We start from the raw sequence: 16,410 nt of genomic DNA on the forward strand, positions 1-16,410 counted from the left end.
GAATTTTCAGCTTTAAATATCAGTAACACTTTGTAATATGATGATACAGTGCATGTGTACCTTCATGAATCGGAGAGGTATGAAGAAGGAGAAAAAAAAAAGCAAAATGGATGAGTTGGCCTCTGTTGTGGCAAAAGAGGAAAAAGAAGAAGAAAAGAAGGATGAAGAAGAAGAAATGGAAGAAGATAAGAGCCAAGAAGAAGGTAGAAAAGTAGCAGCTGCAAAAGCAGGAGAAGAAGCGACAGCAAATGAAAAAGAAGGCGAGGAAAAAGAAAAAACTGATGAAGAAGAAGCTGACAAAGTTGACAAAGAAGAAATTAAGAAAGAAGCAGCAGGTGAACAAAAAGAAGAAGCTGAGGAAGGAAAAACTGTTGCAGGACAAGAAAGAGAAGAAGGTGTGGAAAAAAAGAAAACTGAAGAAGTATCAGCTGCTGCAGATGCTGATAAAGAAGGAGAATAAGGTGAGAATTAAGAAGCAGCTACAACTGTTGAGAAAAAAAGAGCTGAAGATGACCAAAAAGATGTGGTCATGTACATTGTTGATGAAATCAACAGTAACACTTGTGTTGATGAGGAACTTCGGGAAAAAGACATTTGAATCCTAAGTCGTTTAATGTGTTGTTGAATGATAAGTTGTTAGGATATGACAATTTCTTTTTATTTCACAAATATCTGGTGGTAGGATATGGAAATTATTCTTTTATTTTATGGAACTTGTTTTGATTCTGCATTGAATCTGTTTCTATCAAACTGATTTGTGGCATGGAATTTGAATATGCAGGGTGTGGTCATAGTTGGTACAGTGTATGCTTGATATCATAGAATGCATACTTAATATTTCATATACCGTATGCATAGTCTTTCATTACCCTGCTGGTCGAATTGAAGTTGAGGTGTTGTTTAATCGACTATGATTCTATCAAAAATAGTATTAACATTATAGAAAAATAGAACTGTTATTATTTATTCAATATCACTACATCTATGTTACACTTTTTTAAAGAACGAATACTAGCATTATAGCACATAACATCATTTTTAGGACATTCTCCCTTTCTTCGGTCAAAATCAATTTTTGTTTTAGTTGATCCCTCTCTATTTGGGTGTTATGTAGCAATATTTTAAAGTGATCCCTCTATTCTTCGACTTCTTTGAACAAAGTCATGAGAAAATCTTTATTTTCTTCGCATTGTTGGAGCCTTTGTAGTAGATTAAATTTTGCCAAGCCTTGAAAATTTGATGTTTCGAGTCCCAGACAGAACGTTGATGGACTGGTTGGAGGTAATAGCTCATCAAGACATCTAAAAAATGAGCATGCGCCATTATCCTAGGAAAAAAATAATTACATAATGATTAACTTAAATTTTTTTTAAAAAAACACACACTTCACCTTTGCAATTGCACAATTATAAATTTTGCGATCTGGATTTGAATCCGTGCGTGACGTCCTCTTCAAGAGATTGACCTTGGCAGTGACGCCATTGCCGAATACCGTGTACTGGTCGAGAACCCCGTTTGGATTACTCACATACAAGGAATCGCTCGCGCTCTTATTATCCCTTAGGATCCTTTCCGCATAAGGCATAAATATGTTCTCTTTACCATCGACAAAGGCATGCCGCTCCCTAAACTTTTCACCAAATTTTCTAGCAATTGAATTGAATATGTACAATACGGGGTACTCCTGTTCATCCATCAAAATCGAGTTGAGCGACTCGGTGATGTTTGTGGTCATCACGTCGTACCTATTGCCCGGAAAGTGTGCTCTACTTCATTTTTCAAAATCAAGCACATTTTCAAGGACATGTGTTGCCTCGGGGCACTTACTCTTCAATTCCATAAAATTATCGCTAAACTCATCAAAGGAATAAACCTTTGCCGCGGCATAGAATAGATAAAGATGTTCTTCGCAGTGTTGATTTATGCGAAGATTTTCAGCGAGGTGCCTCATGCAAAGTCTGTGATATATACGACTGTATACATGAAAGAAGGCATTGGCGATGCTAATATGCCTGTCGTAGATAACACATAGATCTGGTTCAACTTCTACGATAGACTTCCGCTTCTGGAAGAAGAAGTCTAAGAAGCATCGTTCTCTTTATCGACGACTCAAAAGGCAATCAGAAATATATGATTTTCAGTGTTCTTTGCAACAGCACTCAATAAAACGCCCTCGTAGCCATATAAATGTGTGCTATCGTTGAAAATTACCTTTCTCGTGTGGACATATACCCGTATGCAAGCTGCGAATGCTAAGAAGTAGTAAACGAACGATTCATCCATCCAATTTACCATAATAGAGTAAGAAGACCTGGGATTCAATAACTTCACCATGTGGGAAAAAGCTGGCAAGCAAGCATATCCGTGCTCCGGTGTCCTACGAATGATGTTCTTCGCAATTACACTTCCTTTCCAACACATCGAATAGCTTGCGTTGCAACTTCTTCTTAAACACAATCCTTTGAATTTCTCTTATGCTTGGACCCTTACCATCCCGAAAATGATTTACGCATACTGAAGCAATCAATTCGGATGAGACTTTCTTGTGCCTGTGGGTGGCGTGTTCAACACCGTATGTGTGCAATCCGACATACTTGTATATGCAAAATCTGTCCGAGGTCTCATACTTTTTTGCCCGCAACAACCAGCCACAACCACGAGATAAACATTTCGCCCTAATCAATTTCGTGCAGCTCTTCTCCACATAATAATCAAAAGACTGCTTTACTGCTGCTGCATCTAGTAGCATTTTCAGCTCTTTTTTACTGGCGAATATTTGACCACAACAGAAATTGGTTCTATCGGAGAAAGAGTGTCCTGGTTGTGATGTCGTTCCACGGTCTTCTTCATCATCTTGCGAGTCCGATGAAAAGTCTTCCATATGCATAGAATCATCTTTCATATTAATTGGATGATCGTCACCTTTCTTGTAATCATTCAAATCGTCGTCGATCAAATCATCGTCGACTGTCGGGCGCCGCGGTGGGGGTGCTGATGAGTTCAGCGGTCCTTCAAAGGACCTCTCAACCACACTTATCCTTAAAATAGGCCTAAAGCCATCTGCATCAGCATCCATCATCACTATTTATGATCGTAGGATTCACCTTTTTCCTCGAATGCATTAGATAACTAATAACCACGTCGCTCGGCGCGCAATCTAGATCCCCGCTCTGCATTACGCTTGCAACGAATTTATCGTACGAACTATTGCAGCGAACAGGAATGGAAATTGTCACCTTGGTAAATGATCTCTATTTCCAACATTTGGGAGTCTCCACCCATTCTCCTATGAAATCACCAGAAACCAGAACAAATTCTGCAATATACATCCTAGAATTAAGCTTTGATCGATGGTAGATTATGCTTACGGTCTATGTCGAGTTATATGCACGGTCTATGACTGACGATGGCGGGTCGATGGTTGCGCAGATATCCGTACAAAAACTTGAAATTGCAAATATTGCTTCTAATCATTGATTATTGGGTTTATGGAATAGAGAAATGAACTTGGAGTCACCTAAGATGTTGTAATGCACTTTCTAAAGTGGTTTTGAGTAATGTGAGTGATTTAAAGCTTTTTAACAATGGTTGAAAGTGTGTTTGATAAGATAGGAAACAAATGGGGTAACAATGGATACAATGGACAAGCTTATGATGTTTGTGGACTGATTTACAGCTAATCACCAGAAAATAGCGCCGAAAAAGTGGCCGAAATCGGAGCTTTTTGGAGGGAAAAATAACCACCTTCTATTTTTAGCTTTTGAAATTTTTTTTTTTTAATATTTTTGAAAAAACTAGATATTTTTGTATATATAATGGTGGATGATGGAGTGGGTTGAAGTGTATTATTAGAAACTTGTTGGTGAATTTATTATCTTGAAAGTATCGGGTTAAAGTGAATTATTATAAAAGTTGGAGCTAAAGTTGTTAAATTGAAAAAGTTGATGATGAAGTGGAATTATATGGGTATTTGACCAATATTTTAAAACTTTTAAATATTTGACAAAAGAGTTTGAAAAAAGAGTTGTTTTGACATAATTGCCCCAGCTGCGTTCCTTCGATCAAAATCAAATCGCTATTGGTTACTATATTTACATTTATAAGATTATGAAGATGCCAAAGGGAATTATTATATATGCGCAATTTTTCCCACTTTTATACTTTTATAAGATTATGAACATGCCAAAGATAATTATATATGTGCACTTTTTTCCACTTAATTAAAAGTTTGAATTTGTTGAACAGAAGTCAACTCATACACATCCAATCAACGTAGAGTATTGGACCAACGTGGTCTTTTAATTGTGTGATTTTAGATTCACTCCTCCATCCCTACATTATCCAGATAACCCAACAGTCAAGTATCTCAAAGTAACCAAAATGCCCCCCACAAAACGAAAGATTTTTATTACGTTTGCTTTCTTGGAGAAAATTGTAAGTTAAATTCCACAAAATCAAGGAAACTGCAGCAGTTAGATGTAGAATTCATTCCAAAAATAAATGGCGTGTTGACCTAATCGCAAAAAAACAAAAAAAGCAAAATAGTAGAAAAATGCATATCATATGTAATTTATATTTCATGTATGATATGTATAATTGTATATGATCATTGTATAATCTATGTGTACAGACTAAAATAAATACACAGTAGATCCAACCAGCTATTTGCGTAAAGATCCCATGAAAAAGAAATCAGAGAGAATTCACTTCTTTTCTATATGTGACTTCTAAATAGATCAGTTTGAACAATTGGGTTTCGGGATTCTTTTACGTTATATAGAAGGTGCATGTATGCTCAACAATTTTTGGTACTCAAGTTATGACATGCATAAACCATTGCAATGGAAAATTAGATACTACTGCCTCCGTTCATAGTAGTCCATTTTTTTCATTACATGCTCCTTAAGAAAACATATATAAAAATATTATTCTGTTTACCCTTCCAACTTATTTTATTACACTCTATTTTTATGTGTCTTATCCATGAATGAAGGAACTTTTTTGGAACTTACAATATTTATACTTTCGAAAAAATTTATTAAAGGGCAAATTGGAAAAAAATAAATTAACTCTATCTTAATTTTATAATTGACAAGTAATTTGGATGGATATATTATATAAGACGTACAAATAATATGGCACGAAGAAAGCAGTACAGTTGTAGTATTCTCCGTCCTTCCACCAATATTTGTCCACTACAGTAAGAAATAGATGTCGTACAATTCTTGTCCAGTTTAAAACATGCATGAATGAATAATTTGTCCATTTTTATCAATTTTACTCTTGATACTAAATACTATTCATTATTCAATACATTTTTCCAAAGTAATAAATTAATTATATTTAAAAAGTAATACGATAAAATTACTTTCTTCATTTATTATTTCTTAACTTGTATATTAAGTTAATAATGGACAGATATTATTATAATGAAAAAGTAGTCAAGTAGCAAGTGAAATTCTTGACAAATTCCGCGACCATGTAGGTCAGGAGCTATTAACGCTGCATAATGAATTTTCCAAAGGTGGCGTTACTTCATCACTTGGGCAACCAGTGGCGGAGCCACATTGAATTCAGGATTCATCCGAACCCCCTTCGTCGGAAAATTATATTATTTTTACATAGTCAAAAATATTTTTACGTATATATCATAGATGTTGAACCCCTTCGACTAGTTTGTATATTTATTTCTGAACCCCTCAATGAAAATTCTGGCTCCACCACCGTGGGCAACATAAATGACCTCAACAGGTCAAGTAGTACATTATTTACTTCACAATGTTTGACAAATGACATTCTCCATTTTCTTCTCCAATCAGCTTCATATTCATCCTTGCGACACTTGAAATTTTACTCTAAAACTTTGTAATTTTAAAATTTGACAAATGGATAATCTAAACTTTGAAATTTTACTTTTATCTTAAGTTAGGCGTCTACAAGATGAACCCAAATTATATTCTTCAATTTCTAAGACTTGTCAGAGATTCTTGAAGAACATTTCATTTTAAATCCTAGTTCACACCTATAAAATGGATGCATATTTCATTGGGGATGCATCTCAAAAATTCCATAAACTCATGAAACATTCACAAAGAGATCATATAGGATCAAATACTATCTTTCTCCTAGTCTTGATCTCGTTGTGAATATTCTCTGAGCTTGTGAAATTTTTGAGATGCTTCTTTGAGGAAACATGTATCCCTTTTATAGATGTAAGCTAGAATTTATGATGCTGTAGTCTCCAGCAGACTCTAACAAATCGTCTTGTAGTGTAGAGGATCATTATAGATCCATTAAAACTTCGGTGCTTACAAACACTGCTCAGCCAAAGCTCTAAATGAGCTAACTGAAGCATAGAATTACCTGCATAATGATCTATAATACCCGAAGTCTTAAGATTTCCCAACATGTAATTTATCTGAAAACACCTTTGTTTTACCTTGTAATAGGCAACATAAACCAAAATTTTAGGAAAAGGAATGAAACACATTGACTTGTCCCCAACTAAGGGTGTTTTGCTCCGCATACATTAGAGGTGCAAATCCCAAATTACTCAATTAAGGGTAATGCAAATGGCAAATTAGGAATTCCACAGGTCAACTGGTGTGGGAGAAATAAAGTCCCTTGGGACCCTGGACGACTCAAATCTTTCCACAGGGTCCCAGCTTGACTAGTAGTGATGTTATGTTCCACGTCTAATTACCTTAAATACCAGCACTATTTTTATAGGACCACCAAATAACTAAGAGATCCTACTCATTTAAGCACCACCAGTGGGGTGCCTCATCCACCTCCCAATTCCACCACAAAACAGCCGGAAACCGCCACACTGATGGCCCACACTGTCTTCCAAACTCACCTATCCTTTTTGTCAGTTATCACTCTGATCCTTCTTGTCCAAGCAAGACTCAACCTTTACTCACCCGATCACAGTGCTCTTTTGCTTGCCCAAAAAGGCTTAGGCATCTCTGATAAACACAACGATCTTGAGAACCCATGTAACTCTGTTGGAATATCATGTGAACGTCGACTCGCGAACAATTCATACGTACTAAGAGTCACCAGGGTCGTTTACAAATCTTATGGGCTGAAGGGTATTCTGTCTCCTGCCATTGGCAGGCTTTCTGAGCTCAAAGAACTGTCCCTCCAAAACAATGAACTCTTTGACAGAATACCAACTCAAATTGTTGACTCCAGGAAACTGGAAATCTTGAACCTCCAAAACAACCAATTTTCTGGCAAAGTCCCATCTGAATTATCATCTCTAGTCCGCCTTCGTATCCTTGACCTTGGCTCTAATGAGTTATCTGGGAACCTGAACTTCTTGACATACTTTCCTAACCTTGAAAAACTATCCCTTGCTGATAATATGTTCACTGGCAAAATACCTCAATCATTGAAATCTTTCAGAAATCTCCAGCTGCTAAACATTTCAGGGAATAGTTTCCTTGAAGGTCCGGTGCCTATCATGAGTCAAGTTGAACACTTATCAGCAGACTTGAATCGAAAAGATTATGTTCCTAAGCGTTACATACTTGCTGAGAACGCACGAAGGCATAGTCATGGTCACGCAATGGCACCACAATCCAATTCAGGATATGCCCAAGATCCAGGACCTAGTACAGTTGTAGTACCAGTAAGGCACAAACATAACAAGATCAAAAGAAGGGTAGGCTCCTGGTTTCTTGGATTCTTCGCTGGAGCTTTCGCTGGGGGCTTAACTGCGTTGGTCTTAGCCGTGCTCTTCAAGGTGCTTATGTCTATAATCAGAGGGAGAAGTTATGATTCAGGCTTAACAATTTTCAGTCCATTAATTAAGAAAGCCGAGGACTTGGCCTTTCTGGAGAATGAAAACGGATTTGAATCACTAGAACTCATTGGGGAAGGTGGATGTGGAAAAGTTTATAAAGCTGAGTTACCTGGAAGTAACGGAAAGATTATTGCTGTAAAGAAGATCATGCAACCCCCAAGGGATGCTGCAGAACTCACCGAGGAAGATAGCAAGGCTATGCATAAGAAAATGCGCCAGATTAAATCAGAAATCAAAATTGTAGGTCAAATCAGACACCGGAACTTGCTTCCCCTTCTGGCACATATGCCAAGACCAGACTGCCATTACTTGGTCTATGAGTACATGAAAAATGGGAGCTTACAGGATATCCTCCAGCAAGTCAGAGAGGGGACACGGGAGCTAGATTGGCCGGCACGTCACCGAATTGCAATGGGAATAGCTGCTGGACTCGAGTATCTCCATATAAATCATACTCAGCGTATAATTCATAGAGATCTAAAGCCAGGAAATGTCCTCCTTGATGATGACTTGGAAGGTCGAATTGCGGACTTTGGCCTTGCAAAGGCTGTCCCAGATGCTCATACACATATTACAACTTCAAATGTGGCAGGAACTATAGGATACATCGCTCCAGAATATTATCAGACACTGAAGTTCACAGATAAGTGCGACATATACAGCTTCGGGGTGCTGCTAGGCGTGCTAGTTATGGGAAAGCTTCCGTCAGATGAGTTCTTCCAGACCACTTCTGAGATGAGTTTAGTGAAATGGATGAGAAATGTCATGACTTCTGAGGATCCAAATAGAGCAATTGATCCAAAACTGATGGGTAATGGAAATGAGGAGCAAATGCTTTTGGTTCTCAAGATTGCTTGCTTTTGTACCCTGGAGAATCCAAAGGAGAGGCCTAACAGTAAGGAGGTTAGGTGCATGTTGATGCAGATCAAGCATTGAGTACGTAGTGGATAACTTACAGTAAATAAAAGTTGGTCATGTAACTAAGATAGTATTCTTGTGTTAGACTTTCCTTGTGTATTCTGTTACATCTCCAATACGAGAGACTGTCCTTGTGTACTCTGTTACGTCTCCAATATGAGAGACTGTCCTTGTGTTTTTTGTTACATCTCTAAAATGAGAAGTTTATATTTAGCAGTATGAAAGTTCTTTGCAGAAGTGTCCTCTGCTATATTATGATACCTGATATGAAATGTGAGAGGAGTTCTTTCCACTCCACACAGAAATTACTAATTCTTCAGACGCTACTGGACATGTGAATGGAATTCTTTCCACTCAGAGCAGAAATTACTAATTCTCCGATGTACTAACATGATCAATATAGTCACACATGTATCCACAAGCAAGATAGTATCTAGTGATTTGATCTATTACACTCCAAATACCCCTAGATCATAGCAGGTTTTAAACATGAAACAGAAAGCATAGCATTATTTGGTTCTTTAGTGTGATACAGAAGGCATTCAAAATCATTCTAAAAGGAAATAGTGTTCTAACCAATAATAGAGTAACAACCAATGAACTTATTTGGAATGTCCTGCGAAAATCTGAGCATCTTGCATGCAGCAGACACCAATAACATGATTGCTTGTCTGTGTAATTTCTTTCTAACAACCAAAGGTGTAGGACTAGAATCCTCCATTCTGTAAGCTAATAGCTAAAAGCCATAAGTGCAAATCATGAATTCAAATTTCCTAGTGTACTTCATTTGAAGGTTCTGTATATCCTAACATTTGTAGGATGTCCTAACTCATCAAAAACATTGATTGGATTAAGACTTCATTTAGTCTTATTCCATTTGTTTTTATAACAACAGCATACCCAGCGTAATCCCACAACCGAGTAGTGGGATTTGGGGAGGAAAAGAACGGTAAGATGTACGCAGACTTTACCCCTATTTTTGTGGGATAGAGAAACTATTTTGATAGACCCTCCATTTTATGTCAGCACTAATAAAAATCCGGATTCGTTAATCTTAGAACAGATTAAATGTAACGGCAAATGCACAACCTTTACCCTCCCCAGACCCCACTTTGTGGGAATACACTGGTATGTTGTTATTGTTTTTGACAAATGCAAAATCTTGCTGGATAGGTTAATATACCACCAAGTTCCATCTTTTAAGATATCGATACAATACGTGGTATAAGATTTACTTACTCGCACTTGATCTAAAAAAATTTGTGCAAATTTGCAGTCATTCTGGCCTAATAGCACTTTCTGCAAGAAAGTGAAGAGAAATTCAATAACAACGCACGGCAACGATTTCTAGCACTAGAATCTTCTTCAAGCCATAAGGTTGATTTAAAAACTAATATAACAAACTGTGATTATCTTAACATAACAAAAATTTCATCAGAAGGATTTTCTCCTAGAACTAACATGTGCTACATATGGAGTATCATAAGTTATAAAAGGACACAATTATCAATATTTGCAACCAATCCAACAGCTACAAAAGAAGTCATCCAACACCTAGAATGTTTAGAGGAGAAAAGTTGCATTCCAGTTTTGAAGAAGATAAACCCCATTTCTGCACTCTCGTACAGACAAAACTTTATGATTTCATATCTCCTTCAAGTACCTTAAAAATCTAAAAGTAACTGAGGAAGTATCCTTTCTAGATGAGTTGCTTCTATTTTGGTACTGCCCTCTGCTTCAGCAATAGTAGCGGCACGTTGTATAGCTTCTACATCAAGGAAAGATATCAAAATAAAAAAGAATGCACGGGAAAGTTTAGCCAAGTAAATAACATAGTTTTTCTTCATTAATAGTCATACCTGCTACAAAGGATCGGAGAAGTTCAGCGCTCAGCTTCAGTGCATTTGCATTAGCTTTTAACATTGACACAGAAACACACACATGAGAAGGATAACTCATTGTCCAAGGAACATAATCCACTTTTCAGCTAATGTACAATAAAGCTAGAGTCCAACACATGTAAGGAAATGTAAATAACAGCATAACAAATAGGTACTGAAGATGGGCTAAATGCACTTCTTGTTAAAAGTTAGAAATGCCATTGTTATCAACAAGGCAATACGCAGAAAAGCTTGCTCGCCACAACCCACAATTCTAGTACAAATAAAGCCATTACAAGAAATGAGAAATGGCAAAAACAAAACAGAAATTAAACTTCTTGATTGCCTTCCCTTTTCTTCGAGTTATGCCACTTTACATGCCGTGAATTGACTAAAATTGGTGAAACAAATAGAAAAAACAGAGCGAAGTATATCATTTTACTTTTCTGATTGATAAAAGCACAAAGAAATATTTTGCTCAGAAATCCGCGCAACTTGCCCTGAGTGAATCTTCCGCTAGTAAAAATTTGGGGAATATCCTAACTGGATCCTGGAAAAATGCAATTTTTTTCACTGATGTTTAAATTCATCTACATCAGGTTACAAGTAAGAGAAACCGAATTTTTGACTGAGAACGTCTCTGTCATACATAAAAAAAAAAAAACGCCTTCACGGAAAGCTATAATGCAACTGTCTTTTTCTCTTCCCTATTGTTTGGGTAAAAGAACTAAGAGAGTACATTTGGTCTGCAAAAATATCTTCAGCGAAGACCAGGATTTTAGAATCAGAAATTCAGAATTAAGCTTGTTATAAGTTTATTCCATGCTCTCTGTTTTCGCATTGCACATCCATTAAGCACCTAACCTATATTTCTCATGGCTTGCCCCTTTCTTAAGATATGTAATTGGCTTCTGCAATTCCATTATGGCTACCACGAAGGAGATGTTCCGAAATAAGCTAGTTGAATTCCTTCACTCTCTAATTAGTTATTTTTTGATAATTAGACAGATCATGCTTTAATCCACATTACAAAAATCCAAAGAAAAAAAAGGTCCATCTCAAAGTATGTATCCGTAGCAAGATCATCAACTAAAATGCTAGCACACATATTCATACAAATAAACCTAAAAACAATCTCACTTACAAAGTCTAAAACTTCCAGACTGTATTTAATCAATTGAATCAATCAAATAACTCTCCTAATTTGAAACCGTGATTCGAAAAGTCACCAGAAAGACATGCTATTTTTTCAACACAGTACCATACTTGAGCTGAAAACAAGTGTAATAGCGTGAATCATCTATTTATTAGGCAAGTTCTTACCAAAAGTAGGCCTACTTCTCTTTGATGAGCTAGCCCCAACCTACAAACACAATTACAAAATGCTTTCAACATCAATAGCACACACTTGAACCATATACTCCCTCCGTTCACTTTTACTTGTAGTTTTGCTCCACGTGAGCCAATCTAACTAATATTCAGAGCTAAATTGAATTAGATTCATTTAAATTTAGACGTTAGAAAACATTAGAAAAAAATGTCGGAAGTTGCAATCCTTTTCGTACTAATATGATGAGGGAGTATAACAATTCCAATAAAATAGGCAAACTCTGATGGAAATTAACATGAAAAAACTTGGAAAACAACAAAGAGACAATGTTAAAATGAAAGTATTGACAGAATTGTGCATACATACCTCGCTCTCCATGTTCTCAGATAATTCATTTTTCCCACGCTCTGCGACAATTATCAAATACGTAACGAGAAAATAAAAGCAATAAAATTCAATTGCAGAAGAAAAGGTGAAATTGAACCTGCAGCTTTTCTTTTCCAAGCAAGCTTGAAAATTTCGTGGATCAAATCCTGTTTAAAGCCAAATAAAGCAGTTCTACATTTTCAGATTAAATACTTTCGTCAGAGGGAACAAATTAATGTTTCATTTAGTAATGCACGATATGTATGGAAAATTGAGACGAAAAAGGAAGGAAAGTTACAGGATCGAATGTAATCTCCTTCTCCATTGGATGCCGACACGTTCAATAATGAACAATGACGACACCACTGAAAATGTAAAGGAGGCATCGAAACGAGGAGGCAAAAGAGGGAAGATCCAAATAAGTCAATAAGTAGTATTTAAGCAACTGCACAGCATAAAGATGCCCTTATAGCTCAGTGGTAGAGCGTCAGTCTTGTAAACTGAAGGTCCGTAGTTCGATCCTGCGTGAGGGCACTTGGGGTTATTTTTATGCATTTATTTCTTTTTTTTTTTTTAAATTAAACTAGATTAGATCGCAGGGACAACTGAGTTTAGGGGCACCATTTAAGCAATAGTCTAAATATATTAATTTTTTAATAATTTAGCTAGTTCAAAATCAAACCTAAATACTAACAAAGACATAGTAACAAGGATGAGAACCTTGAAGTAACTGGTAAAGTTAATATCATGCGATTAGGAGGTCACGGGTACGAACTTTGGAAACAGCCTCTAATAGAAATGCAAAGTAAGACTGTGTATAATACACTCTTGTAGTGAGGTCCTTCGAACCCTACGCACAACGAAAATTTTAGTGCACCGATCTTTAAACAAAATTCTATCGAGAACGTTTATTGGTGATTATGACGATTACACAAATCATTGTTTTTATTTTCAAGTATGCACCATGTTTGTTGTTTTTGGTCCATAACTCGTTGAGGAGTTTCCCTAACACTACAAACACATAAATGATCACTGGTACATTTACAAACATCCAACGACGTGGACGGACATAGTGTTATTTTTAATGTTTTCGGGTACACAAATTTGTATTTAGGCACACAACAACTTCAAAACAAGTTCATGTCTAAAAACAAGAACATCTATGAAGTTACACAACACCTTCAACACAAGATTAAAAATAATCTATCCAAGAAGTGTGTTATAGTTTCAGAAATAAGATGAAACAAAAATTTAAAGCCAAGTCCTCCAATTTCACGGATTGTCCTTAAGAAATAATTCCCCTCACTGTATTCGAGGTTATGGAATTTTCCTCCCAGGATAAAATGGCTTTCAATCCAACAATAGTGGTACCTCAAATTATTGGATTCGTCGAACACACTCAACGGTTAATGATCACACTGAGTTTTTGTAGAGAAAAAGAGCATTTTTGCAGTCAAAAATCGTATCTATACTTGAGGACTATGTCAGATATTTATAGCTTTAATGTGCCCCTTCGAAAAGAATGCATTGGTTCTGGAAAAAGGCACCTTTTTTAGTACAGTCACGTCACCTGCACCCAGTCTGTGCTGGACCTGCGCCTGATCTGCGGCAGCAGGTGACATTGTTCGAATTCCAGTGGTTACCTGCGCTACACTTGCGCCCGCAGGTTGCCTAGGTGCGTGCGCAGATCACTCTATTGTGCGAAACAATGTGTCTTTTACCTCGAAGGGTCGCATCCCTTCAAGATGCGTTGTGCATGCGTTTGTATGGCTTCCGAAATGCGCTCGCACATGGAGAAAATAATTCTATCAGATTCTTTTGGATTATATTTCACTTTTCTTCAAGTTTCAAATAAAATTTATCTAAAAGAATAGATCTCATTGATCCTAAGCGGAAGCCAACGACGATGACAACGTGAGGCACCACCTTGTTCTTGTCTCACTATCCGTGTGGAGATGTGTTCCTCAATATAAACACATGAAAACTTCTTTCTCTCCTACCAATGTGGAAAAATTTAGTAAGCTTTCCTATTTGAGCACACTTTCCATTTTTAGTGTGAACTCAATTTCCCTCCACTTTCCATTCACGCATACACCTTGAACCCAACATATAGTCCTACAAAATGAGTTCCTTCCTTGTCTAATTCCAACTGATTCCGAATAAACAACGGAGGAACTACCCATGCTTCGCAAATGTAGTCCTCAACTAACTTATTCCCACCTTTGCTAGCCTATCTACAATTGTATTTGCACTCTGGTCTTCATGGAGAACCTGTACGTTCCCCATTTTCAGTAGCAGAGCCCTACAAATACGTACCAAATTATTTTCGTTAATGCAGCTGTCGTTTATTTCTTTAAAGAGTTGTATTGAGTTAGTTCAAAAGCCGAGTTGACATTAATGGCAGCTGAGAAACCCATTAGCCAGTTTCCCTCAGGGTTGCGTATCAAGCCTCCAGCACCCTCCCTATCACGATCCAACTTTTTAGGTCATGATGACGCCTACCATAACCCACCAGTAGGCAAGTCAACCTGTAGTCCGGCACGGCTAGTAACAGACTACTCAATAACATAAGGAAAAGAATGCGGAATATATGAGATAAAGATCAATACATGGATGAATCCCAAAACCTGGTGGTATCAGTACAAGAGCTTCTAAACATAATAAGAGTACAGAAATGATATATCAAGGAGAAACACACTGATTTAACTTACCTCTAAATACAACTTAGAGGCTAGTCTAATACATAGGAGAGAGATAAGTAATACTCTGAACGTCAGGAGCTCACTCTAAGTCTCCGAATCAGGGTTATTCCATACGATGCACACATCAACGGCGATAACTCGTACTATGATCTACAGGATGCAGAGGTGTAGTATGAGTACCAAACGAATGGTACTCAGTAGGCAACTGCCAACTGAACTTCAAAGATAAAGTAGATATATACAACATATAAACAGAATGAAAACTACAACCAAGAGTCCATAAATCATGTAATAAGTCAATAAGAATAACAAGGGACAACTATCCTATTCATGTCCAAGAGTCTAACATAATAAGACTAAGGAAGTATTAAGGTGAACTATCTTATTCCAGCTACATTCAATATATGCCAAAGCTATACCGTATATCCCAGGTCAATATATAGATAAAGAGCGAAAGAAAGATATATTGTAATATACAAGGCAAAGGAACGACTATATAATATAAACAACGAAAAAAGGGATATCTGATGACTTCATATAGCTATATATATATATATAATACATATAAATAGGAGGTCGTCTCAAACATAACCTAGATCGTCATGTTCTCATTTTAAGACCCCCTTATAATACTATCAGGATTCAATACCAACATACTCGGGATTTCTAATCCATATGGCTAGACATAGAATAATCGTGCATAGTAATGTAATCACAATATAGCAAAGGCCGAAGACATACCTCTATCCCAATACCGGATCCATGACCAATCTGTCATAGTCTAGCCATAATAATGATCATAACAATGATAATAACAATATCAATAACATCGTAAATAACCGGCTACTCCGGACAACCAAATACCTAGTCGAGCCTATGCATACCCCCACCGCCATAGACTCGGAAGGTTCAATCAATATATAACAACATAAGGCATATTCTTCACCCATATCTATGCAACCGTCCCATACCAGCTGATAGACATAGGTGCATACTGGTGATATGCGATGCGCATGCAGGAATGAATGCAAAATATACCATCAATATCATAATGCATTATAACTGTCCTCATCGGACCATCATCATCGCCATCAACCTCCGGACTCACCGGGTATGAATATCATCTCAATAGTATCCTCCGAACTCAAACCGGGTATCAATATTATCACAATATCCTCCGGCCTTGTAGTGTATCAATATCATCATGTAATAGTATCCTCCGGACTCAAACCGAGTATCAACATCATCATAATATCCTCCGGCCTTGGTGGGTATCAATATCATCTCAATAGTATCCTCCAGACTCAAACCGGGTATCAATATCATCATAATATCCTCCGGCCTTGCCGGGTATCAATATCATCTTAATAGTATCCTCCGAACTTGAACTAGGTATCAATATCA

General features: G+C 37.0%; 2 protein-coding genes and 1 non-coding gene across 4 annotated transcripts; 2 read left to right on the forward strand and 1 right to left on the reverse strand.

Annotated features, from left to right (window-relative positions):
• The first annotated feature begins 6,337 nt into the window (after positions 1 to 6,337).
• On the forward strand, positions 6,338 to 8,947 carry LOC107862605 (leucine-rich repeat receptor-like serine/threonine/tyrosine-protein kinase SOBIR1). Its single transcript, XM_016708238.2, has one exon. The coding sequence runs from the start codon at positions 6,833 to 6,835 to the stop codon at positions 8,744 to 8,746; it is 1,914 nt and encodes a 637-aa protein (XP_016563724.1). The 5' UTR covers positions 6,338 to 6,832; the 3' UTR covers positions 8,747 to 8,947.
• Positions 8,948 to 10,089: 1,142 nt separating this feature from the next.
• Positions 10,090 to 12,730, reverse strand: LOC107862607 (protein MHF2 homolog). 2 transcript variants are annotated; one of them, XM_016708240.2, is made up of 6 exons: positions 12,603 to 12,730; positions 12,423 to 12,471; positions 12,305 to 12,345; positions 11,932 to 11,971; positions 10,588 to 10,641; positions 10,090 to 10,493 (listed from the first exon to the last, which is right to left on the reverse strand). In XM_016708240.2, exons 1-6 carry the CDS (start codon positions 12,627 to 12,629, stop codon positions 10,393 to 10,395), a joined length of 312 nt encoding a protein of 103 aa, XP_016563726.1. In that variant the 5' UTR covers positions 12,630 to 12,730; the 3' UTR covers positions 10,090 to 10,392. The 2 variants fall into 2 exon arrangements, with proteins under 2 accessions (XP_016563726.1, XP_016563725.1); XM_016708239.2 differs by having other exon boundaries at positions 10,090 to 10,496; positions 12,603 to 12,723.
• A 36-nt stretch (positions 12,731 to 12,766) lies between these two features.
• On the forward strand, positions 12,767 to 12,838 carry TRNAT-UGU. Its single transcript has one exon. It is a non-coding gene; the product is annotated as a tRNA-Thr (tRNA).
• Positions 12,839 to 16,410: the final 3,572 nt, after the last annotated feature.

The sequence above is a fragment of the Capsicum annuum genome, chromosome 3 (genome assembly GCF_002878395.1).
Source record: "Capsicum annuum cultivar UCD-10X-F1 chromosome 3, UCD10Xv1.1, whole genome shotgun sequence".
NCBI lineage: Eukaryota > Viridiplantae > Streptophyta > Magnoliopsida > Solanales > Solanaceae > Capsicum > Capsicum annuum.